The sequence below is a fragment of the Halichoerus grypus genome, chromosome 10 (assembly GCF_964656455.1).
Source record: "Halichoerus grypus chromosome 10, mHalGry1.hap1.1, whole genome shotgun sequence".
NCBI classification, from domain to species: Eukaryota; Metazoa; Chordata; class Mammalia; order Carnivora; family Phocidae; genus Halichoerus; species Halichoerus grypus.
The window spans coordinates 39,652,657-39,679,275 of NC_135721.1; the positions used below are offsets into that span (position 1 = coordinate 39,652,657).

General features: G+C 35.9%; 1 protein-coding gene across 1 annotated transcript in view; it reads right to left on the reverse strand.

Moving 5' to 3' along the window:
- DNAH6 (dynein axonemal heavy chain 6) overlaps nt 1-26,619 on the reverse strand; it is a 239,399-nt gene that overhangs the window by 147,255 nt on the left and 65,525 nt on the right. Inside the window, exons 9-18 of the mRNA XM_078056370.1 lie at nt 26,019-26,187; nt 23,673-23,789; nt 21,956-22,156; nt 19,675-19,795; nt 16,249-16,400; nt 15,262-15,414; nt 13,507-13,758; nt 10,434-10,562; nt 7,329-7,442; nt 5,193-5,336 (exon numbers count right to left, since the gene is read on the reverse strand). Of these exons, the coding sequence (XP_077912496.1) occupies nt 5,193-5,336; nt 7,329-7,442; nt 10,434-10,562; nt 13,507-13,758; nt 15,262-15,414; nt 16,249-16,400; nt 19,675-19,795; nt 21,956-22,156; nt 23,673-23,789; nt 26,019-26,187 (1,552 nt within the window). The remainder of the gene's footprint in view (nt 1-5,192; nt 5,337-7,328; nt 7,443-10,433; nt 10,563-13,506; nt 13,759-15,261; nt 15,415-16,248; nt 16,401-19,674; nt 19,796-21,955; nt 22,157-23,672; nt 23,790-26,018; nt 26,188-26,619) is intronic.

A 26,619-nucleotide genomic window follows, 5' to 3' on the forward strand; every position in this document is an offset into this window, starting at 1 on the left:
CATCAAAGGGACAGAGAAGTCAACTCAGAGAGTTCTCAATAGCCGAAGTTGTAATGATTTAAGCAAACAATAAATAATGTAGTATTGTATTATAATCCAAATTATAAAATAAATATCCATGAGTTTATATTGACATAAATAAACAACCGAATGGATGGTTGGATTACTAGACAGATAGATAAGCAGACAGAGAACAGATAAATCTATACAGAAAGATACAAATTATCAACATCAACAGTGAAAAATGGGACATCACTTCTGATCCCACATACCTTTTTTTTTAAAAGACTTATTTATTTATTTTAGTGAGAGAGAGTGAGTTGGGGGAGTGGCAGAGGGAGAGAATCTTCAAGCAGACTTCCTGCTGAGCACAGAGTCCAACACAAGGCTCGATATCACAACTCATGAGATCATGAACTGAGCTGAAACCAAGAGTTGGAAACTTAACCGACTGAGCCAGCCAGGTGCCCCAGATCCCACATACTTTTAAAGGATAATAAAGAAATATTATGATCAACTCTATGTCTACAAATTCAACAATTTGGATGAAATGGACCATTACTTTGAAAAATACATTATAAAACCCCTCAAGAAGAAATAGATAACCTAAATAATTCAATATGTATTAAAGAAATTCAATTTGTAGTTAAAAGCCTTCCGAAAAAGGAGACTTCAAGCTGAAATGGCTTCACCGGTGAATTCTACTAAACACTTAAAGAAGAAATAATATTAATTCTATACTCTTTTCTCCAGAAAACAGAAGAAGGAACCCTTCCAAACTCATTTTAATGTATAAAAAAAGCTCCTAAAATTAAAAACTGAATTTAGTAACATCACAGGATATAAGATCAATATACAAAGGTCAATAGTATTCAGTAGTATTCTGCTATATAGCAGCAATAAACAATTGGAATTTGGAATTAAAAACAATATTATTGGGACGCCTGGGTGGCTCAGTTGGTTAAGCATCTGCCTTCAGCTCAGATCATGATCCCAGGGCCCTGGGATCAAGTCCCACATCAGGCTCCTTACGGGAGCCTGCTTCATGCATGCTCCTCTCTCTCTCTGACAAATAAATAAATAAAATCTTAAAAAAAAAAAAAAAAACATTATTTAGGATAACAAAAAGTGTTTAATTATAAAACTAACAAAATACATGCAGAATCTGTGTACTGAAACTATAAAACTTCGATGAAAAAAATAAAGGAAGACTTAACTAAATGAAGAGATATGCTGGTAACAGACTGGAAAACTTCATCTGGTTAAGATGTCAGTTCTCTTCAAATTGATCTATACATTCAACACAATCCTTCAAAAATTCCTGGCAATTTTTTGTACATATTGACAACCTAATTCTAAGATTTATATGGAAAGATAAAGAAATTAGAATAGACAAAATGATTGTGAAGAAGAAGAACAAATTTGGAGGACTTAAACGTACTACCTGATTTCAAGACTTACTAGCTATAGTTATTAAAACAGTATAGTATCGGCGAAAGAATAGATTCACAGAACAACAAAACAGAATAGAGTCCAGAAATAAACTAAAAAATATAGTCAGCTGACTTCTGGCAAAGGTGCAAGGGCAGTTCAATGGAGAAAGGATAGTCTTTTTAAATAATGGTGCTGGATTGAGTGGATATCCAAATGTAAAAAATGTACACCTTGACACATCTCTCATATTTTATGCAAAATAACTCAAAATAATTCATAAACTTTAATGTAAAAAAAAGTAAAACTATAAAACTTCTAGAGGCAAATACAGGAGAAAATCAGTGTGACCCTTAAGTTTAGCAAAAACATTTTTAGATAATATACTAAAAAGATAATCCATAAAAGCAAAGAATATAAATTGAACTTTATTCATATTAAAACCATTTGCACTTTGAAAGTCACTGGTAAGGGATTGAAGAGACAAGACACTGACTGGGAAAAAATATTTTCAGGTTACATATTTGAAAAAGGAGTTGGATCCAGATTTCAAAAAGAACTCTTAAAATGCAATAATAACAAAACAAGCAACCCAATTAAAAATGGGGCAAAGAGCCAAACAGACATTTCAGCAAAGAAGATAAAAGGATGGAAAAAAGACATTTAAAATATACCCCACATGATTAGTCACTGGAAAAATGCAAACATGACTGCCATGAGATACTTCTATACATTTACTCGAGTGACTGAAATGAAAACCAAACCAAACCACACAGAAAACCTCCCGAGCAATAAGGAGTGCTGGGGAGGATGAGGAACAGCTAGAATTCTCACACACGGCCTGTGGGAAGGCAAAATGTTATAGTCCTTTGAAAAACAGTTAGGCGAGTTTCTTCTAAACATATACTTACCACGCCACCTAGAAATCCCACTCCTAGTTACCTACCCAAGTGAATTAAAAACTCATGTTCACTCAAAAAGCTGCACAGGACTGTTGAGAATAGCTTATTAATAATTGCTATAAAACTGGTCACAACCCAAATGCCTTTCAACAGGTGAATGGAAAAACCAACTGTGATAATCTATATAGTGGAATTATTACTCAGCAATAAAAATTAACAAACTATTGATTCACCTAACAACATAGAAGAATCTTTTTTTTTTTTAATTTTGTATTTCAATTCAATTAACATATAGTATATTATTAGTTTCAGAGGTAGAGTTAAGGGATTCATCAGTTGCATATAACACTCAGTGCTCATTATATCATGTGCCATCCTTAATGCCCATCACCCAGCTACCCCATCCCCTCCAACCTCCCCTCCAGCAACCCTCAGTTTGTTCCCTATAGTTAAAAGTCTCTTGCGGTTTGTCTCCCTCTCTGACTTTGTCTTATTTTATTTTTTCTACCCTTTCCCTATGTTCATCTGTTTTGTAAGAATCTTTTTAAAAAAATATTCCAATTCACAGAGATGTGCAACTATCACCACTATCTAATTTTAGAACTATCACTATGAACTACTTATTGCTATCTAATGACCCCAAAGGAAACTCCATACCCATTAGCTTTCATCACCCATTTCTCCTCCACCACAGTGTCTGGTAACTACTAAATTTACTTTCTCTATTGATTTCTCTACTCTAGACATTTCATATCTATGACACCATATGCTATGAAGTCTTTCTATGATTGGCTTCTTTCACTTAGTATAACATTTTCAGGGTTCATCTATGCTATAGCATGTATCAAAACTTCATTCCTTTTTATTGCTGAATAATATTCCATTGTATAGATATATTACATTTTGTTGATTTATTCATTAGTTGATGGACATTTGGGGTTTCTCCACTCTTGGCTATTATGAATGATGTTGCTATGAACATTCATATACAAGTGTTTGTGTAAATATATGTTTTCAATTCTCTTAGATAAATGTCTAGGAGCAGAGTCCCTTTTGAGAAACTGCCAAACTGTTTTCCAAAGAAGCTATACCACTTTATAATCCCACCAGCAACATATGAGGGTTCCAACTCTCCAGATCCTTACCGACACTTACTATATAATCTATCCTTTTGATCATAGCCATTCTGATGGATGTGGACTGGTGGCTCATTGTGGCTTTGATTTGCATTTCCATGATGGCTAATGATGTTCAGCCTCTTTTCGTGTATCTTCTGTGGGGACATGTCTGTTCAAATCCTTTGCCCATTTTATTTTATTTTATTTTTTTAAAGATTTTATGTATTTATGGGATGCCTGGGTGGCTCAGTTGGTTAAGCCTCTGCCTTTGGCTCAGGTCATGATCCCAGGGTCCTGGGATCAAGTCCCACATCGGGCTCCTTGCTCAGCAAGGAGCCTGCTTCTCCCTCTGCCTGCCTCTGTCTCTCTCTCTCTCTGATAAATAAATAAAATCTTAAAAAAATATATTTAAAAAAGATTTTATTTATTTATTTGACAGAGAGAGACATAGTGAGAGCAGGAACACAAGCAGGGGGAGTGGTAGAGGGAGAAGCAGGCTTCCCGTGGAGCAGGGAGCCTGATATGGGACTTGATCCCAGGACCCTGGGATCATGACCTGAGCCAAAGGCAGACGCTTAACGACTGAGCCACCCAGGTGCCCCTCCTTTGCCCATTTTAAAGGATTATTTCTCTTTTTATTTTTGAGTTAGAAGAGTATGTTATATATTCTGAAGAGAAGTATCTGGATGTATTTTAAATGCATTTTTCTAGGTGAACACTGCCAGACCCAAAAGGCTGCATATTGTATAATTCCATTTATATCGTATATAAAATGAAGAACTTTAGGGACAGAAAACAGGCCAGTGGTTGCCTGGGGTTGGCTGACTACAAAGAACAGCTTATGGGACTTTGGGGGGTGATGGAACTATTCTGTATGGTACTGTTGTGTTTTATACATGACTCTACCCATTTGTAAAACCCCACAGAACTGTATACCATAAAAAGTGACTTTTACTATATGCAAATATTTTTAAAAAATCAACCAGAACTCTGAAGGAATGCAAGATGAATAAAGACTGTGACAAATAAATTTGTTTACAATCATATGATATAATCACACAATGGGCAAATGAAGAAGAAAGAGGCTGACATAAGAAACTTTGGGAAAGTGTTTTCACTAGATATTGTAAAACTAAAGAGGGAGACACTGCAAAAACGCTCTTCTTGTTGCGCCTAAAGTTTTGCTTACTTTTCCTACCCATGTCTTCTTTTAGTCCTTTATCTCATCTTTTAAAAAAATCTAAAACTGCTTAAAAGGATAAAATCATAATACTTTTCATTCCCATTTCAAGTACTGGTTCAGCAGTGATAAGTTTCAAAGAGCCAGTCTCACACACCCACTGCTGGGCTTCCCAACTGTCAAGTCATAGCACATCTGGAAAATGGCATATTTATTTGGTGCAGTGATATAAATGGACAAGGCTGCACTAGCCTCATTTGGCTGTCTAAGGCCTGAGTGGATCAGTATCTTGGCATACCTACAACCCATTACTGCACTAAGCTCCCTACCACTTGGGAAATTCTTACTCTGAATGCTGCTTGAACCAAGGTATTCAATTCCATGATTTGGCCAGTTGGAGATAGGGATGTAGTCTGCCTCTGAAAAAATTTGTCTATTCTTTCTTTTCTCTCTGCAAAGCTGACTAATTTAAACAGGGAAGAATTCCTGACTTTCGTCTCATTAGCATCAAGTAGTAACAGACTGACCTGGAGTTTTTGAAATAATTTCTACCGAACTTACCTTTTCTTTCATTTTTTCCACCTTATGTTTTAGCTGGGGAACTACACTGTTGGGTGGCAAGCCCTTTTCCAATTGAGTCACAAATTTGGCATATTTAGAAACTTGACTATTCAGGAATTCTGGATCCAGGCAGTCAAACTTGGACTATAAATCAGAAAGAGAAAAAAAAAGTTAAGACATGATAAAGGCAAGCTTGAAATAGTAAAATTTTTTACTTTACTAGACTTTCCAGTAGTTAAATTGTTAATCCAAATCAGCTCTTTACTTTTGGAAATGGCTTTACATATTAAGACTGCTAATAGTGTATCAGGCTTATTCCTTATTCCTTATTCACTTGCTTATTCCTTTCATGTTCTTGTCTCCTACATCATCAAATGTAGTATTGTAATCCCTGTAATTTATTCCTGAGGGCCAACTCTTGGAAGGAGACCACTAGATACTTCTTACTCTTACTAACTAGAACTTTCTCACCCAGTAGTCTCCTATTATTTGATTATGTACCCCTTTAATATAAATGATTTAAAGATATACCCCAAAATATACATGTATCTATAAATATATTTCTCAGTTCTATAAACAGAGAAAGACAAATACTGTATGATCTCACATGTGCAATCTAAAACAACAACAAAAAAATGAAATGAAAGGAAACTTACAGAGAACAGACTGGTGGTTGCCAGAGGTAGGGCTGGGAGGTGGGGGAAATGGGTGAAGGAGTAAGAAGATATAAATGTCCAGTTATAAAATAAATAAGTCATGGGGGTGTAATGTACAGCATGGTGACTATAGTTAACAATACTGTATTGCATATTTGAAAGTTGCTAAGAGAATCGATCTTAAAAGTTCTCATCATAGAAAAAAAATTTCATAATTATATATGACAATGGATGTTAACTAGACTTACTGTAGTGATCATTTCACAATAGACACAAATATTCAATTGCTATGTGATATACCTAAAACGAATATGTTATGTGTAGTTATAAACCTTCATTTTTCTTTTTTTCCTTCTAGGTTCAACATTTCCTTTCTGTCCTCTAATGGGTCTTTTTGTATGTTTGGGATGACATCATCCCATTTTGGACGCTTCTGTTCTGAACTATGGTGGTAATCAGAAAACTCTCTAAGCTTTTTCTTTATACCTCAGGAGTTTTTCTACATTCCTCAGGAGCTTTTTCTACTTCTGAGGTAAGTGACAAAGGAGTTATACAAGAGCACTTAAAATTCTTTGATATTATATCATATATTTGTTTGTTTTCTATTTTCTTCACCAAAAGGTAAGTTCTGTGAGGGTTTGGACATTATCGTTTTTAGTCTCTACTGGTATACCCAGCACTTAGAACATTATCTGGGAAACACTTTCTGTGTTACTGGTGTTTAAACCAGACATGTGACTTCTAATTACAGGTATCAGCACAAGTAGGCTGAATGAGCAAGTGTAAAACAGTACCTGTAAAGTTGATGGTATTTCTAACATGTCCATATCACACTTGAAAGAAGAGATGATCATCTATTCTGCCTTCTAGAGGGTTGACCCTTATCAAGGTTTGAATATACAGGTAGATCCTAAAAATCAAATTCTATGGTGGCTGTTGGTACTTGGCCCCCTAATTAAGGTAATTTACTGTTGAGCTCTTAAGGGAAGATCCTAGATCTCATTACTCTGATTCTGTTCTATCACAGTGAACAAAATGGCTTCCTTTTTTTCAAAACCAGAACAGAAACAGAAGTTAACAGAAATCTAAAGGGTGTAGATCACAAATAAAATCCTACAATCTTCAAGAACACTTGGGTGTAGTATATCATGACAATATTGTATTCAGAAGCCACAAAGCAGTTAAACATCAGGCAGTGAGATCTTTTGATGCTTCCTTCATTTAGCCTTCTTAAATGGGGGACCCAAGAAGCCTGTCTTACAAGAATGCATTCTGCTCTGTGGTATATAGTGACAGAAAGACCTTTACCCATTTCACTGGAAAGCTGATAACAATTACCATAAAACTGTAACATTGCATATTTTACTGAATTAAGACTACTCCAGATTATTAAAAATAATTCTTATTATTAGGATATTAAGTTTAGTTAATAAAAAATGATTTTGGGATTGAGAGGTTTTTTTGTTTTGTTTTGTTTTACCTTTAACCATTCTTGTTGGAGTTGATCCCATTCAGATAAAGAATCCCAGAGCAATTGTTTGAGTTTCAATTCAGCACTAACTTCTTCCAGAGCTTCAAACTTCGATACTTCTACCTTTAAAAATATAATAAGCAAAATGCCCTATTTAGTTTTCAGATGTAAAGATCTTATATTATCCTCCTATCAGTAATTCTTGATACAGTGACTACTTAGCAGAATATGGGTGGGTCCCAAATGGGGAAATAAAAGGAGCGATATAAACAAATGAAAAAAATAAATCATAAACCCTATGTATATTCAAATTTCCACTTGAGTGACAAAATATAACTCTTTACATTTCCTTAGAACTTAAATGTTCAGCAAAGATATAAATATGATGAATACCATCGGCATTCTTCTTCAAGTTGGATCATACATGCCTGGCCTTTTTTAGCAAAACAAATGAGTTTTCAGAGGTACTCATTTCCTTTGGGACATGTATAGCTAGATGACAGAAGAAGGAGATTTCTGTGCAGTAGCTGGTGGAGGGGATGGGGAGATTTAACATGGAAAGAACAGCCTGGTTTCTACCTCTTTCTAAGCCCCTGGGTTGTATATGAACACTGTAGGGAGAAAGACTGCAAGACAATCAAGAAGCTGTTTTCATAGAAGCATTTTAAAACTGCCTTGGCTTAGAAATGAACAAACCCCCAGGGGGGTTGTTTGCACGGAGATAAGCTAGGGCTTTGAACATTCCATCCAACAGCAGCTGAATACACATTCTTTCCAAGTGCACACAGAACATTCCCTAGGACAGATCATATGATAGGCTACAAAACAAGTCTTAGCAAATTTAAGATTAAAATCATACCAAGTATCTTTTTCAATCAGAATGGTTTGAAATTAGAAATCAACAAGAGGAGAGCTGGAAAACTTACAAGCATGTGGAAACTAAACAACACACTCCTGAACAACCAGGTTAAAGGGGAAATCAAAGGGAAATAAAACAAAAAAAACTTGAAACAAATGAAAACACAGCATGCCAAAATCTATGGGATGCTGCAAAAGCAGTTCTGAGAGGACAGTTTATAGTGATAAATGCATGTATTAAAAAATAGGAAGATAACAAACAATTTTACACATTAAGGAAGCTGAAAAAGGACAAACTAAGCCCAAAATTAGCAGAAGGAAGGCAATAAAGATCAGGGTGGAAATAAATTAGAGACCAGAAAAATAGAAAAGATCAATGAAATTAAGAGCTGGTTTTTCATAAAAGATGAACAAAATAGATAAACATTTAGCTAGATGAAGAAAAAAAAGAAGACTTAAATAAAATCAGAGGAGGGCGCCTGGGTGGCTCAGTTGGTTAAGCGACTGCCTTCGGCTCAGGTCATGATCCTGGAGTCCCTGGATCGAGTCCCACATCGGGCTCCCTGCTCGGCAGGGAGTCTGCTTCTCCCTCTGACCCTCCCCCCTCTCATGTACTCGCTCTCTCTCATTCTCTCTCTCTCAAATAAATAAATAAAATCTTTAAAAAAAAATAAAATAAAATAAAATAAAATCAGAGGAAACTTTATACCAGATACCACAGAAATACAAAAAATTGTAAGAGACTACTATGAATAGTTATATGCCAACAATTAAATTATATCACTTAAAAGAAATAGATAAATTCCTAGAAACATATAACCTACCAAGACTGAATCAGGAAGAAATACAAAATCTAAATAGACCAATAAGGAATAAGGAGATTGAACCAATAATCAAAACCTCCCAACACAGAAGAGTCCAAAAGTAGATGGCTCCAGGAGCAGATGGTTTTACTGGTGAATTCTACCAAACATTTAAAGAAGAACTAATGCCAATCTTTCTCAAACTTTTTCCCCCAAAACTGAAGAGGTGGGAATACTTCCAAAGTCATTTTATGAGATCAGCATCACCCTGACATTATGGATCTAACCTTGTCTTCATTAAGAATTAGAAGTAATTTCCTTAGGCCAGTTAGATCTTCACTCCTATCCCCCAAGTGACTGAGAGCTGCAGAAGGAAGGGTAGACCTGAGGTGATCATGAAAGAAGAATTAATCAAGAATGGATACAGAGTGTGGAAAGAAGGGGACATACTTTTATTTCAGGCTCTGGCTCAAGCAGTGCTATCCTTTCTGACCCAAGATGTGCCCACCTGTTAGTTATAACTTTTTATCAAGCAATGTTTCCTCAATACCTCACTTCCCACTGCATACTGTCCCATCTTGTAGGTCAGTTAACTCAACCTGGGAACAACTTTGAACCCTAGTTCTCCAATGCACAAATCTCAAGTACCGCACCAGTGACATCGTCTAGAGTCACACTCATTATTTTGCAGATTGCCCCCACCAAGTCCTGGGCTCTGGAATGGACAGCTCCTCAGATAACTTTCTGGCCATCCATCTGGGGCTCTGGAATAGATAGGTACATTCCCATGTGAGGTCCAGGCACTCCTCCAAGACTGCTGGAGAGACTAATAATACCTCTCATTGCTGGTGGCTCCCTGGGTTTGACCCTAGGAATCTCTTCTTTCCTATTCTCTTTTCTTTTTGGTCTCTTTAATAACTGTTCAGAGCACTTAAAGCTCTTACTCATTTCTCTTCATTTTTCTTGAGACTTCAAAACCTACCCTTTTTTGGGATCCATCTATTCCCTGGCTTAGCCAAATTCTCTTCTTTCACCAAATTGGCACATCAAACCAGGGCAAATCAGGCAACATTCATGGAATCGCAACACACACAAGAATGTAAAAGAAGCTTGAATATTATTCAAGAAAGACTAGAGGGGCTTTAATTGACTATGTTAAAAAATCCACATACATATTTTAACAAAGAAAGTGCAGTCCCTGGTCTGAGGGTTTACCTATAATTCATCATTATTTTTTTATTAAGAAAGATACTTTGTCTCTCATGTGTACTAATCTTTAAACACTTCAAAGGCAGAGAACACATCATATTTGTATTTCAGACCATTCTGGCACAATGACTAACACATAGGTGTCCAAACACTGAATGTTAGAGTCACATTCTTGAGGGTGGTTGTGCATCAATGCCATTTCTATGCATATGTTTTAAAAACAGATGTGTAGAGCTGTCCTTACCTTAAAATTCTTCTGATAGGATTTATACTGAAACGCACGTTTTTGAAGATCATCTAGAACTACCTGCAGCTCATTCAACATGAGCTTTATTTTGTCTTGGTCAGCAGTGATATCCAAAATCTGTGGATCCTGTAAAATTAAGATAATTTTTGATTAGCCATTCCTACTTTTGATGTTGACCATTAAATTAAATGAATTCATAAACATTTTCAAAAAATATTTTTCTAATTCTCTTTTCACTCTGATTTTTAGAAAATGTTAAAATGGTTGCTTTTCTTGCATTTTAAAGCAATAGATGTACCTTGTAAAAAAAAGTACAGAAATAAATAAAGAAGTGTCATGGGGACAATATTGTTTTTAAATAGTACCTAATATATTTCCCCCATCTACTTTCATTCCCTACACTTCCTCAACCAGCATGACTTCAGGTAAGGAGAGGAGCATGCAATAGGGAAGACAAGGAAGAGGACATGATATAAGGGAAATTCCTATTGTACATTCATGGAAATAGGAAGCCCTTTGATTTCTGAGAGGTAGGAAGAGAGAAGATAAGGAATAAGTGGTCAGATATCAATTTTCCTGGCTTACCTGTTGAGGTTGAAACCCTACCCAGTGAATGGGAATGGAAAGGTTCAGGAGCAAAGAAGGAACACCTAACTAGGTTTGGGAGAATCTGAGAAATTGGAAGAATCTGAGAACTATTATAACCATAGCTTGGGAGGATAATCTCTGATTTGGCATGGTACTGCATTCAAAATGGCAACATGTTCTAGAAAAAGCTAAGGGAAGTGTCTAGCAGAAGGGCCTTGTGTTTACACTCTGGTGCCTTCATGGCTTGGGTTGGCACTTGGTGGATCATGAAGTTCTCATGTGCCTTGATTCTGGCAATGGGAACCACAGCTAGTACTGGAGGACTAGAAGGAGTCTTAGATCAGGATGAGGAGGCCACAGATCACCTGAGACTGTAGACTATAGCAGAAATGATGGATTACAGCAGGAGGGGCCAACACGGTACCCAAAGAATCAAGAAGGACCCTTAGCTAACAGCTGCTTGGGACCACCAGGCCCAGCCCAGCCAAACTGCACTAGAAGTCCTATGGTCCAGAGGACACTAAGAGGTCTGGATGCCCCCTCCCTCCATCCACCAGGAGGAAATGCACATTTCCACTTACGGGCAAGACGTTGGAGATAATGGTGGCAGGGGTGAAGAAATGCCCAATAGGCATTTTGAATTGAATTAAAATCTATCAGAAAGAGACCAAGCTAGAATGAAATAGACATTTCAAACTGAAATAAATTGCATTATCATCACTTGTCACACTGAGGTTTTTTCTCCAACTCCCTCTATCATCAAGAGTAGAGGTCTTGACAGCAAGATGGTATCATTTATAGAAATAATAAGTTTGCAGTTTTTTGCTCAAGAGTGATAATGAATTCATTCCAAACCTTCTATGGAAGAAGCACTTGCTGGAGAGAACCTCTGCTGTCATTTCTGTGTGTGTGCATCATGTTTTTTACAATGCATGATTACACATGAAGCACTTGCCAGCACTTTTGCTCTCTCTAGCAATCCACATACATGTATACAGTTAATAGCAGATTATCAACCATTGGAAGCAGACTGCCTAAGCTTGAATCCTGGTTCCTCCATTTATTATGTGTGTGACCCTGCGTTACTTAACCTCCCTGTCCCTTTGTTTTCTTCTCTATAAAATATGAATACTAAAACCTTATTGGTGTTCTGAGAATTAAATGAGTTAAAACATGCAAACATATATAAGAATGTTCCAAGAAGCATTATTCATCCTTGTCAAAAACTGTAAACAACCCCAATATCCAATATCCATCAACCATGGAATAATTAACTTGTGGCATAAAATGAAATACTACGTGGCAACAAAGATGGATAAACTACATCCACTCACAGCATCATGGGTGAATCTCAGGAATATAACAAAATAAAATAAAGGACATACTGTATGATTCTATTTAATTGAAGTTCATAAACAAGCAAAACTGATTTATAGCATTAGAATTCAGGGTAGTGGCTTCCTTTGGGGAGGAAGAAAAGGCTAGTGATTCAAGGGAATCCTAAAGGTACCAGTAACATGAGTAATGGATACTTGGGTGTGCTCATTTCTGATGATTCATGAAGTTGTAAAGTTATTATAGCTATGTACAGTTTTTTTCTGGGTGAAAAATACAAAAATATTTCAATATAAAAATAAAAACAATACAAAGACCTTAGAGCAGTACTTGACACATAGTAAGTACACAATAAACATTAGCTACTTTTATGTTTCCATGTCAATATGTATAAACATACTTTGTAATCTTTAATGTCTACATTGTATTCCTTTGAGCAAATGTACCCTAATACCTTTTATTCATTCTCTATTGATGGACATTGAAATGTTCCCATTTTTTCCTGATTTGATTATAATTTTATATGCTTTTATACTTCTGTGATCAGATTTAGTTAATATTAATAATAAAATAGTAGATCATTACAAAATTATATTTCTTTTATTAACATATAATGTATTATTTGCAAAATTATATTTTCATGTATGCTGCTTCTGTTAAGAATCACCCAGCTATCTCTTCTAAATTCTTAAAAAATTTCCCTTGTATCTTTTGTATAGCAAAATTGGTATAAAGTTAACCAAATATTCTTCATTACCATTTATCAATGTAGATAGATTCTTCTTCTTCCTAAATGTGAATTTTCTAATATGTACCTAAGCAAAATTTAAAATTGTGACAATAGCTACAAAATATGTTAAAAAGTTATAGAAGCACTCATTTCAAAATAATAAATACAAGTCAGGAGAAAGAAAATATTACATATGCTTTACTTGCAATGGTCTGGAATTTATTCAGTACTTAGAGGTTCAGAAACATGTTCGGTTTTTAATAGCAGCTCAAAGACACTGTTAACGGATTAGAACGAAACCACAAAAATGGAAGTTAAGTCAGGTTAAAATGAACTATGATCCTAAAATAGCTTAATTAAAATATAATAGTCCAATTTTACACAGATTATTTTTTTTTAAATCCTGCTTTAGCTTACCTGTGCTTGTAGCTTTACTTCATTCACTTCGTTGGTTAGGTCTTCAAGGTCTCTACCCAAATGCTGAGAAAATTGCTTGATCCTTGTTTCTCGGTCACCCACGGATTTATCGATGGCATTCCGAACTGCAACAATGGACGGCTTCATAGTAGCAAAAACAGCGAAGTCTTCTGGAGGTGTGGGGACCTGATATTGTTCAATGAGCTTGTACATCTGAATCACTACATTGCCTTCATCTTCAAGGCTTTCGATCTAAATAGAAACATTGGTTGCTTGTTAAATATATCAGAGTCTGATTATTCCCTTTCAGTGTTGTCTTCTAGGAGACAGTCACTGTGCACTGTGAACATCACACATTCATAACCAGCACAGGAGGAGTGTGCTTAATGGTACAATCCCCCTGGCTGAAGCCTGCTGGTTGATAAAGACAGTCGTTGCTATGGTACAGGTAATCAGGCCCAGGAGGTAAGTTGTTCAGAGCTGAGCACAGTTAGTATGACTCTTACAAATGTTTATTGTTCTCTTCTCTCTCTCTTTTGGTCTCCAGTAGCATTAAACAGTGCCAATATTTGGTTTTCAGGGACAACATGTGCTGGAAGGATGCTCCACTGCAATTATCTGAGCTCGCAGGCATGCATGCTGAGCAGGGATTGTCCCAGAGCAGCCCCTGAGGTATGCACGGGCCATGATTCTGGCTGCATGTTCCCTACTATCCTTTAATAAATACTTTTACTATCTTCAACGGACTACTAAACATCTTCACTTTGATGTTCTATCTTCAGTGGATGGTGCCTTTCCTAATTTTCTGGGAAGGGACTCTCCAGTTTGGGGGGAACCCTCCTCTCTTTCACTCTGTCATGTGGCTAGAGCGGGAACAGCCATGTTCACACAACTTGACCCAAATCCCTGGCCACAAGTTGAACCAAGCAGCACAAAATTGGGACCTGGCGAACCCCGCTTAGTCTCCCTCTCACTGAACATGGGAAGAGTTAGACTGTAGGGGATGGCAGAGGCCATTTGCTTCCATGTGGAAACAAAGCATGTCCTTGACACGAGAAGAGAACTGCACAGAGGCTTTTATTTATTTTTTTCAAGATTTTATTTATTTATTTATTAGAGAGCGAGAGAGATCACGAGCCGGGGTGGGAGGGGCAGAGGGAGAAGCAGGCTCCCCGCTGAGCAGTGAACCTGATGCAGGACTCGATCCCAGGACCCTGGGATCATGACCTGAGCTGAAGGCAGCCGCTTAACTGACTGAACCACCCAGGCGCCCTGCACAGAGGCTTTGAGAGAAATGATTCCTAACCCTTCGCTTGGGAATCACAATTCCATGATCACTGATCACAAATGAAGAATTGCAGGAAATTGTGACTGAGAGCAGTGGCTTTGTGGCCAGAGACTCAAAGTCGAGCTCCACCACAAACTTTGTGATCTTGGGCAACATAACTTTTTTCAGTCCCTGTTTCCTTATCTGGGGAATGAGAAAAAATTATCTACACTTCTTAAGTTTTTGTGAGGATTAAAAATGTAATAACATATATAAAAAACTTAGCATAATTCCTGACTAGCAGTAAGAGTTTGATCAATGTTAGCTCTCATTATTGCTGTGATGTAGGGCGTTCACTTACATTGTCTGAAAAGTGTTTCTGATATTTTGACCGCTGTTTATTGACCTTCAGTCCCTCAATTTCTCTTATTTGTCTTCCTTATCTACCACAAGGACTGGAATATTGAGTTATATGAAAATCAACTCACCCTTTCCTGAATTTCATCAAGAAATACTAAGCTGTTAACATATTCTATGGTGGTTGTTGGAACAAACTCAAGTTTATACTCTGCATCTTGTGCCTCAGAGATAATGGCATCCACTTTTTTCTTGCTTTGACGGGGAAGCATATAATTTAGCACCTAGGAAAGAAAAAGAAAATGTGAATCATAACTATTTAAATATTTTCATTTTATTAAATATTTTAAAGAAATCCTAATTGAATGTTAAATCAGCAGCTCTGTCTTCTGTAACCTACAGTAGGGGTGAGCAGAGGTTTTCTGTAAGGACTGGATCGTGACTATTTTAGATTTGCAGGAGTGTCACAAGTACTCAACTCTGCCCTTGTAGTGAGAAAGCAACCATAGGTAATACAAAAGCAAACTGTCATGGTTGTATGTACAACACAGGTGGCAAACTGGATTTGCCCTGTGGGCTATAGTTTGCCAGGCCCTGCTTTATACCATTGTCTCGTTGGAGGTATTTGAGAATATTACAGGTATACTCTGGCTCCAAAGGAAGACATGAAAGTTATTGCAGGATCCATACAAATGTCCTCAGCAATACCATTCACTAAAATATAATCAGATCTTTAGGGACAGTTTCAGAGCAGGAAATGATGTCCTAAACTGGATCTCAGTATCATTAAGTCAACAAACATTCCCGTTAGAACACTGAGCTGTTATAGTGGTGTCTCTTGGGCAGGAAGCCCTGAAATGCTCCAACAAAGGAAAACGAAATGGGAGTAAGAGGCTAGTCTGAGGCCTGCAAGTCCCCTCCCTTCCCTCAACTGAAAGCTGACTATGCTTGGGACAGAACAAATATGGGACTTTTCTTAGGAATTAAGGATGCCCAGTAGGTTATGTTAATTTTAACATATTTGCAATACTACAAAATAAAGATAGTCTATTTGTAGTAGAAAAATTGTAAAATAATTATAGAGACTATAATTAAAGTTTTTCCTAGTTTATAGTTACCTCCAAGCATCGCAAAGGTGATGGTATTAGTTTTTCTTTTAGCAGCTTTGTATCAATGAGCAGCAATCCTACATTTCTGGTAGGTCTCAGAGCTACTGCATCCTTGTGCTGTCTGTGATATTTTTCCAGTTGTACTCTAAAAAACTCAACATCTACATAAAATTATCATATAAGGCATAAAATATATTAAATTTTAAAGGATCATTATGAAATACATTAAAAATCATTGCATTAATAAATTTATAGATGTATTTATAATGCTATTTTCCTGATGTATAATACCTTGAATAACTTCAAAATGTTAATTCATAATGCTTTATATTTTATTCTTGTACTAAAGAAAATAATATTCAATAATGTAAATACGTTTTCTGGCTCCTACTAAGAGATGGCAGATGAAAATAATTTGTAATTGTATTAGAGGATCTAGTCTGGAATGGACTGGATCTTAGAGTCAGGTTGGAGTTGGGCTTCATGGAAGGGTTCTCCCACATGGCACCTCCATATAAAGCATTCTGAGGATATTAATAACAAAAGTGTAAAACACAAGAGATCAAGCATAGCTGGTTATCTCCATTCCTTTTCCCAACACCTCTCTGCCAACCCTGCTCCCACATCACGGCTAAGGCTTTGTCGATGTGCATGTGCCATACGCTGCAGTTACATTTTAATAATCTTCCTATTTTCATTTTCTCCCTTCTCCAATCTACCTGGAACCAGTGGAGACCTGATTACCTTTGAATACAATTGTATCATACTGTTGGTCAAAAACAGCTCTTTATAATATACATGTAATACTAAACTATTCTGCCTGTCTTTAAAAATCTTGTACCCTCTAGGCCTGTAAAAATTTAGCTAACTTTGGAGTGCCTGGGTGGCTCAGTTGGTTGATCAGGTCATGCTCTCAGGGTCATGAGATTGAGCCCCACATCAGGCTCTGTGCTCAGCATGGAGTCTGCTGGAGATTCTCTCTCTCTCTCTCCCTCTCCCTCTGCCCCTCCCTCCCTAAAATAAATAAGCAAATCTTAAAAAAAAATTAGTTAACTTTATTTCTAAGTACTTCCTCCACAGATTGATTTCCTTACTGCTCTCTATTCTCTTTCTATAGCCCTCCTCCACCATCCCAAAAAGGAAAGGGTGTTGATTCTTGTCTTTATTCATGTCATCTCCTCTCCTGAATATAAGGGTCAGTTTGACATAGTATAAAGAACAGTGTTAGAAAACCTAAGCTCAAGTCTTTAACCCATATTTAGCTTTGGTTAAGTCAATCTTTCTGAGTTAGCTTCAGCTTCCTCATAATACACAAAAGGGTCAACAGTTATCTATCCTACTCACTTCAGAAGGTTTAGATGTGTATATTTTTGAGAACTGACAAAATGAGGATATCAAGTAATCTGAGAAGTCCTCCGGTAAAAAAAAACCTGTATAATGTGGCTTGGTCTAGTATTTTCCAAACTTATTTGAACACAGAGTATTTTTTCATGGTATCATGTAATTATCCTTCAGAATAGTGGTCCAAGCATTGGAAATAGAGTAGATCTATAAATGACTCAGGTGGAAAGGGAGCGATAACTCCTCCTAAAATCCTAAGATTTTTTAAAAGTGAAGAAACCCTATGAGTGCTATTAGACTCCATTGTGAGAGCCAACACAAGAATAATGGGTACACCAAAAGGAGAAGAGAAGAAGGAAGTAGAGAGGTTAAAGAAATAATAGCTGTGAACTTCCCAAACCTGGGGAAAGAACTAGTCATACAAGTCCATGAAGCTAATAGATCATTTTACTATCTCAATGCAAAAAGACTCTCTCCAAGACACATTATCATGAAGCTGTCAAAAGCCAATGATAAAGAAAGAATCTTAAAGGCGGCCAGGGAAAAAAAAAGAAAGTAACCTACAAAGAAACCTCCACTACACTATGAGCAGATTTCTCAGCAGAAATTCTACAGGCTGGGAGAGAACAGAATGATGGATTCAAAGTATTGAAAGATTAAAAATTGCCAGCCAGGAATACTCTATCTAGCAAAGCTATCCTTCAGATATAAAGGAGAAATAAAGACTCCCAGACAAACAAAAGTTAAGGGGGTTCATCAACACTAGACCTCCCTTACAACAAATGTTGAAAAGAGCTTGTCTACCTGAAATGAAAAGATAAAAATACACAAAACTTTGAGTAAGGTGATAAACAGAATCACAAAATTGTAACTCAATTTTAGAATATGATGTTAAACAATTATAGCATAAAGGTTAAAGGAAAAAAGCATTACAAATAGCTATAGCTACATATTTTGGTAACAAACTCACAGCATATAAAGGGATAAAATGTGGCAACATAAATATAAAAGGGGAGGAGGAAAATAAAAGAACTTATATAGGCAAATGAAGATAAGTTACTATCAGCAGAAAAAGGACTATTTTATCTATGAGACATTTTATACAAACCTCACAATAACCACAAAACAAAAATCTAGAGCAAAGACACACACACACAAGAGGGAGAAATTGACCAAATCATCAGAGAAAGCCACCAACCTAAGAAGGTAAACAGAAACACAAAGAAAGGGAAAGAGAGATACAAAACAACCAGAAAATAAAAAATAAAGTGGCAGTAGTAAGTCTTCATATTATCAATGATCATCCTAAATGTAAATGGATTGAACTCACCCATCAAAAGGCAGAGAGTTGCTGGCTGGATTAAAACACAAGACCCAAACTATGCTTCATAAGACTCATCTCAACTCCAAAAACAAACATCAACTCAGACTGAAGAGGTGGAAGATGATACGCCAAGCAAGTAGTAACCAAAAGAAAGTGGATGTACCCATTCTTATATCAAACAAAATAGACTTCAAGCCAAAAATCGTAATGAGAGACAAAGACCATCATGTAATGATAAAGGGGTCAATAGATCAAGAAGATATAACAATCATAAGTATATATGCTCCCAATATCTGAGCACTGAAATGTTTTAAGCAAATACTGACAGATCTTAAGAGAGAAATAGAAGGAATAATAGAGGACTTTAATACCCCACTATCAGCAATGAATAGATCATCCAGACAGAAAATCAACAAGAAACAGAATTGAATCACACTTTAGAACAAATGAACTTAACAGACATATATAGAACATTCTTTCCAACAGCAGAATATACATTCTTCTCAAGTGCACATGCCACATTCTCCAGGATAAATCATATTCGAGGTCACAAAACTAATCTTAGGAAAGTTAAGAAGATCAAAATCACACCATGAGGTGTGGACAGTAATTCTACATAAAAGAACCCAGAAATGAATAAATTCTTGACTTTTATCAGGCCGACTCTTTTGGGCCACAATTTCTGTCACACCAACAAACAGAAACCTACAATACTATAAACCTTGACATCCCTCTCAAAAATAATTAGTAAGGACAAATGGAAAACTTACCAGGTTCTTGAAGTTTAAGAGCTTGTAAGTCAAGACTTTCATTTTCCTTGAAGAATATCTGAAACTTTTCAAATGTAGCTGCATATAATTGGGCAGATTCAAATGCTGCCTGTATGGTTTCCTAAATGTTATAAATAAACAGACAAGTAAAATTATATTTTTTCTGAGCAGAATTCAATTCAATATAATTAAACAAACAAACACAAATGCCTTCTCTGTGTCCAACACTATGCTTTGACCAAGGGATACACAAGTGAGGGAAGATACCATCCTTGATGTCAAAGAGCAGTTAATGGATTCTCTTACAAAATTAAAAAAAAAAACTTCAAATCTGACTTTTTTTTTTTTTTTCAAATCTGACTTTTGAAGAACTGTTCCTTATAATTAAAAGGAAGCATACTAATAATTTTTTAAATCTTAATTCCTCAATCCTTGTCTTTCATGACCTTTACATTTTTGAAGAGTATCTCATTTGTGTGTGTGTGTATGTATATGTTTTATAACTTCCAACACTTAGATTCAGTTATACATTTTTGGTACTAATACCACAGAAATGATGTATGTTCTCAGTGCACCATAATGGAAAGCACATAATGTCAATTTGTCCCATTACCCGTGTTGTTAACATGTTGGTTAATCTGGTGTCTGTCAGGCTTCATCACTTACTACTTTCCCCCTGAAATCAATAAATAGCTTATGTAGAAATACTTTGAGACAAAAATCCTGTTTCTCATTATACTTTTGCATTCTCATTTTAGTATGCATTGGAGACTCTTAACTGTTTCTATGATAGCCATCGGGGTGATTTGTCTTTACATTTTCCTTCTGCATTTATTAGTTGACATTCTGCTGTAAGGAAAAGCTTTCCCTTTTCATTCAATTCATTCCTTCATTCACAATATGGACTAATATGCTTTCATTTTATTCAAGAGTTTATGATACTTTTATAATCAGTATTTATTTTTATGGTCAATTTGTCCAACTTGTCTCAGGGAAATGCTTCTATGGCCTTGATACTTGAAAGACTATCTTGAATAGATAAAAATTTTTGATTCACACTTTCTTCCCTAGAGTTTCATTAAGAAATGCTATTTCATTATTGTCTTGCTTTACACATTGTTTTTGAGAAGTCTGATGCTGGTCTAATTCTCTTACTTCGTAAGTTATTTGATCTTTGTGCTCTGAGACCTGGAGGAATTTTTCTTTAGCTTTACAAGCTAATAGTTTTAAGAGGCTGTAGGTCAGAATTGATTGTTCTGGGTCAATTTTCCAAGGTACTTTGTAGGCCCTTTCAATATATAGATTTAGGGTTTCTTTTCTTGGACTAGTTATAAATGTTCTACCCTATGGTTTTGTTTTTTCTCCTTCAGAGATGCCAATTAAATGTATGTTATTTCTTCTTTGACCATTTCCTATTCCAATTATTTTCTCTCTGACCCTTTTACTTGTCCATCTCTAGCTTATTTTCATTCTCTTGGTTGTTTTTCTGTCTTTCTTCTATTCTCATTTTTCCTATCATTCTCCTATAGTAATTATTAAATTTTCATTTGAGTTTATTCTCCCTTGGTCACAATGTAATTTCATCTTCATTTCTGAGATGAATGTTAATTTCCCATTTCTATTTTGAATTTTGAATTTTGATTCAATGTGATTTTACACATATTCAAATGCTTGTTTGAGGATATTTACTCTAGTTGGTAGTGTACCTTTTGTTTCAAGGTTTTTTGGGAGGGAAAGGAAGGAATATTCATGAGGTCTTTTAATCTTCGCTTTCTGTTTTCTCCTTATAGTAATTTTGCATGAATTTAATATATCTTCATTTCCTCAGCTTATGGATCTGAAGTGATTTATGAGATTTATAATACAAGGGTAGTCTGTTCCATCAGTGTAGCAATGAGCAGATTATTTAATTTTTTGGCTGTGGGGAAAAAGTTGTGTGTACTTTGATTTTTTGGTTCTCTTTAGTCTTGTAGGACCTTAAGTTTTCACCAGTTGCTTCATTTCCCCTACACCACCCCAAGTTTAAATAATGGCTCTTCTTCCTTCTTAATCTTATCTTCTCCCCTGGGAGTGAGGGAATGATGCCATCTCAGATAACTTGCACTTCTAAATCCTTTTCTGTAGTCAGTGTTCTGATCTACTAGGACTTTAAAAAAGAAATCACTTTACCATTTAGAAATTAAGTAGCATTCAGTTTAAAGATAAGAAAGGATGAAACTTTATTACTCAATTGAGAATATTAAAGATTGAGAATATTATAAAATAGTAAAAGTAAATGTACCTTTATTTGAAGGATAATTGTGTGAAAATTCTTATCATCATCAAATACTGTTGATAGGCTTGGCCCAGATCCACAGGTTTTTTCTTCAAGTTTGTTGTTAATGTAAGGTCTGGTAAAAGCATCGAAATATGTATCAGGTACAAGGTTAGGAACTGATAGCACAGTGTTTTGAAAGTGATTAATTGCGCCAGAAATACCATCCTGTTAGACAGAAAAACATAAACATAAATGTAAACATATATGATTATATTTATGAATAAGTTTGAATTTTTTGAAATGCTAAAATAAATAACTCATTCAACCATAACAAATACTGTGTTGATTCTGAGTTCATACAAATCATGTGAAGAACATGAGTTCTCTGGCCGAGAAGGGACATTCAAGAGCCCACTGCCTCTGCATGGAAGCTTCTGAGTAAGTCCCCAACCAGAGGGAACTCAGCAGTCCACTTGTCCTTATAAATATCCTAAAATAACCTATCCGATAAATTACAGAATCATAGACTCCTGGATTTGGAAGGAACCTTAAAACTCATCTGCCTTCTCATCTTACAGATGCATAAATTGAATCTTAGAGTGGTAAGTGGTTTCCCCAAGGTCAAATAACCCATTAACTGTAAAGGCAAGACTAGAATCTAGAGATCCTGATTACTAGTGCTTTTGTGCTACAGTATACCAGGAAATATAGACTCTGATTGGTTTACTAATCTATACATGTACACAAATGAAGAGGACAGAATTCTAAGATGGCCCCCAAGATTCCCTCCCTCTGGTGTACATGCCTTGTACAATCCCTTCCTCTTGAATATGGAGGGAAGGAGGGCCTGTGAATATGATGGGATGCCACTCCCATGATTAGGTTACATTATATAGAAAGTTAAAGGAATTTTGCAGATATAATTAAGGTCCCAAATCAGCTGACTCTGAGTTAATCAAAAAGGTATACCCTCGGTATGCCTGACTGAATCAAGTGAAAACCCTTAAAAGAGGGATTGTGCCCTTCCCAAAGGAGATTTTCTAACTGGTCTTCAAGGAGCAAATATCCATATTGTAAACTGATTATAGAGTTGGCCACATGGCAAGGAACTACAGGTGGTTTCTAGGATCTAAGGGTGGTCCCCTGCTGACATCCCTCAAGAAAACAGGAACTTCAGTCCTATACTTATACCTATACAACAACTTGAGGGAACTTAGAAGTGGATCCTTTTCTAGTCAAGCCTCTAAGGAGACCTCATCACAGCCAATACCTGAATGACTGCCTGGAGAAGCTTTGAAACAGAGGATAAGCTAAGCAGTGGCCAGACTTCTGACCCACAGAAACTGTGAGATAGCACATGGTTGTTGTTTTAAGCTGCCACATTTGTGGTAATTTGTTACACAGCAATAGATAATTAAAATATTTTCACAGATGCAGCATACCTAAAAAGATTTCAAAAATTGTGCTTACTATAGTCAATTCTAAATTTTGTATAGCATATGTTCTCTAGATGGTGTACCCTACAAGCTCCCAATCTGTCTCAAGTTAAAGAAAAGGTGCTAAACTTTTAGACAGTTTTTATGTAGATGTAATGCTGTACACAGAACAGTACTTTCTCTTTTCCTTCTGATCATTTTGAAGGAGGGACAACAGCAAACCCGCCAATCACTTGACAGTAAAACAGTTGCTTCATTTCCCAAAAAGGTACTTATAGATGGATGCTATAAGAAGGAACACACACCAGAAAGTCTTCCAAAGAAGGTTCAAATAGTAATGATTGGACTGTCAAAATCAGTTCTGTGAGAAACATGGGGATGAGAGACTCATCTTCTTCCTGCTTTTCCACCACAGAGGTCCCCTGAAATAAACACATTTGCAGTGTGATAAAGATGTAAGAACCAAGGTATAAGATAAAAGATGTCTTTATTACAAGAAGCATGTAAACTGAAGCATATACAATTAGTTGATTTCATAATGTTGGCTTGTCTTTCAACAAATATTACCATAGAAATTAAAAAATAAAGGCAAACATTAAAAGACTACAACAATAGTGTAAAACTTCTCTCCTTATGAAAACGCTATCAACAAAATGGAAAGGCAAACAACAAGCTGGAAAAATATATCAGTAGTGTATATAGAATATAGGAGATTGATAATATTTAAATAGAAATATATTTGATATACTCAATAGAAATGTATACTAATATAACAATTGATATACAAATAGATATATACTAAAATACAAATGTACTTAAATAGAAAAATGGGCAAAGCTCATAATCTGACATTTGCTAAAAGGATGATACAAGTGATCAATCTCCTTCTTGTTCTTATACTCAAGATAGTTTACTCAGTAACAACATTTATTATTTACTGTGTGCCAGGCAGTGCTAAGTATTCATGTACCCACATCAACCATATGAAGCAGATATCATTATTACCCCCATGAGAAAAATAGGATCTGGAGAAGGTAAGACATTTCATTCAGGACCCACTGGTTATTAAATGCCAGGCCGGCACTCAAATCCAGGTCTTTCTGACCACCAACCTATGCTCTTATCCCTGCACTGGGGTGACAATTAAAGGAATATAACAGTTAAAAGCAGTGATGTACTACTTTACAACCATCAAACTGACCACAATGAAAATGAATGATAATATCTAGTGTGCATGTGGTTCATTCTCAAACATTGCTAGAAAGGTTGTAAATTGACACAAAAGTTTTTGAGAAGTTAATGCATCAGTATCAAAAGCACATTTCTGACCCCAAAATTCCATATCTAGGAATTTCTTCTAAGGGGAAAAAAATCATAGATGTGTGAAAAATGTATGGACAAGGATGTTCTTTGCTTATTTGGAATAATAAGAAACAAAGATGTCTTTGCTTATTTGGAGTATGAGAAAGTGATCAACGATAGAAAATTATTTAGCAGATGTACAGCTGTTATATTTCTATGTGAGAATATTATATGGAAAAATACATATTGCCTTTGGAGATTTTTCACAATACATTGCTAAGTGGAAAAAGAATGTGTTAAAGCAGTAAGTATGGTACCTTCTTTCACTTGGGAATAGTTATCTTTGGATAGCAGAGGATCCTTTTCTTTGTATATTTCTGTGTTCTTCCAATTTTCTTCACTTAACATATATTACTTTTATACTTAGAAAAATAAATGTTACTTTCAAAATATAATAGTACTCAGAAAAAGGAGGAATTGAGACTAGGGGAGGAGAGAAAGTAATCAAAAGGAGTATGCAAACTAAAATCCAACTTTTGGAGAAAAGGGAAATTACGGCAAAGAGCATGCAGCCTTGAAACTTCATAGCTGGGTTTCCTGGGGAGGCAGTTGAAAGGTGCAGGTAGGAAGCTCGATGAAACCAGGTATGCATGTTTTGCTATGTTTTTAGGTATCTGGCATGAAGTATTAGATAGAATGGAGCTAGGGGAAGCTTATTGGGAAACGTGGATATGAAATGATATGATTTCTCTCTTAGCTATGCTAGAATGCAAAGATTTGTAGTACTTCATCTCAAATGTCTCAAATTGCTCTGTGTCTCTAAGATCAACATCCTCCCAAGAGGTTATTCACTCAAAGCACAAAGGTTTGCTTCCATGATTTGCTTCTTCTCACCCCTAAACCATTGTTTATCTTTCATTTATACCACCTTCCCTGCTTTTCTCTGCCAGTTCATGCCCATGATGACCCCCAAACCATAAGCTTCTTGGGGGCAGGAATCCTGTCTATGCTTTTCATCACTATAAACCCAACACCCAGCACAGGGATTGGTACAGAGTAGGTACTTAAGAAATATTTGTCCAGTGTACACATGAATAGCCTTTAGCAAATTCCTATGAGACAGACAGCAACATCTAGCACTAGCTTGCCTGTATTATTAGATATTTGGTGATATGGTGATTTTCATTCTGCCATTTCAAGTGCATATGGTAAGCTCTGATTGTCCTGTGAAATCTAAGCATTTCGGCTACTTTTCAAGTACATAGAAAACAGTATAATTCATAGGACATAGTAAGCACGCCTCAATAAATGCTGACCTATGAATTTTCTTAATTTTTGTCTGAATATACCTTTTTCTCAGTGACTTCAGGCTTCTCTTCAGTAATCCATTTCTGAATGACATCTGCTGAAGGTGTTCGTTTTAGCTTGTCAGTAAGATAATTCAAAAGAGAGTTAACAGAATTTACTGTTAGGATGTGCATTGTGTTCTCAATTAGATAGTCATTTAGACGGATAAAGCTTGAAAAGAAAAAAAAATACAGCTTCAGTTTTCTATATTCACTACTATGAAAGTGACACTAAACCAAATATTTTTGAAAGTGACACTAAACCAAATATTCAAAATTTAAAATATCATAATTTCTCTTTGAATTTCCATTTATGTTATAATAACAGAGACTAACTGTCCAAAAGAGTTATTCTTGGACATTCTTCATTTTAAAACACAAATATATTCAAATATATAGCATCAATTTAGCTGGGTGTTCTAACTATCCAAAAGTATATTTAATGAGCAATATAGCTGGTATGGAAAATGCACACAGATCATCTAGCCAAAAGGGCCGTAAGATTCTTTATGACCTCACTGATAGGAGGAATTCTTAATCTCATGAAACAAACTGAGGGTTGCTGGAGTGGGGGGCTGGTGGGAGGGATGGGGTGGCTGGGTGA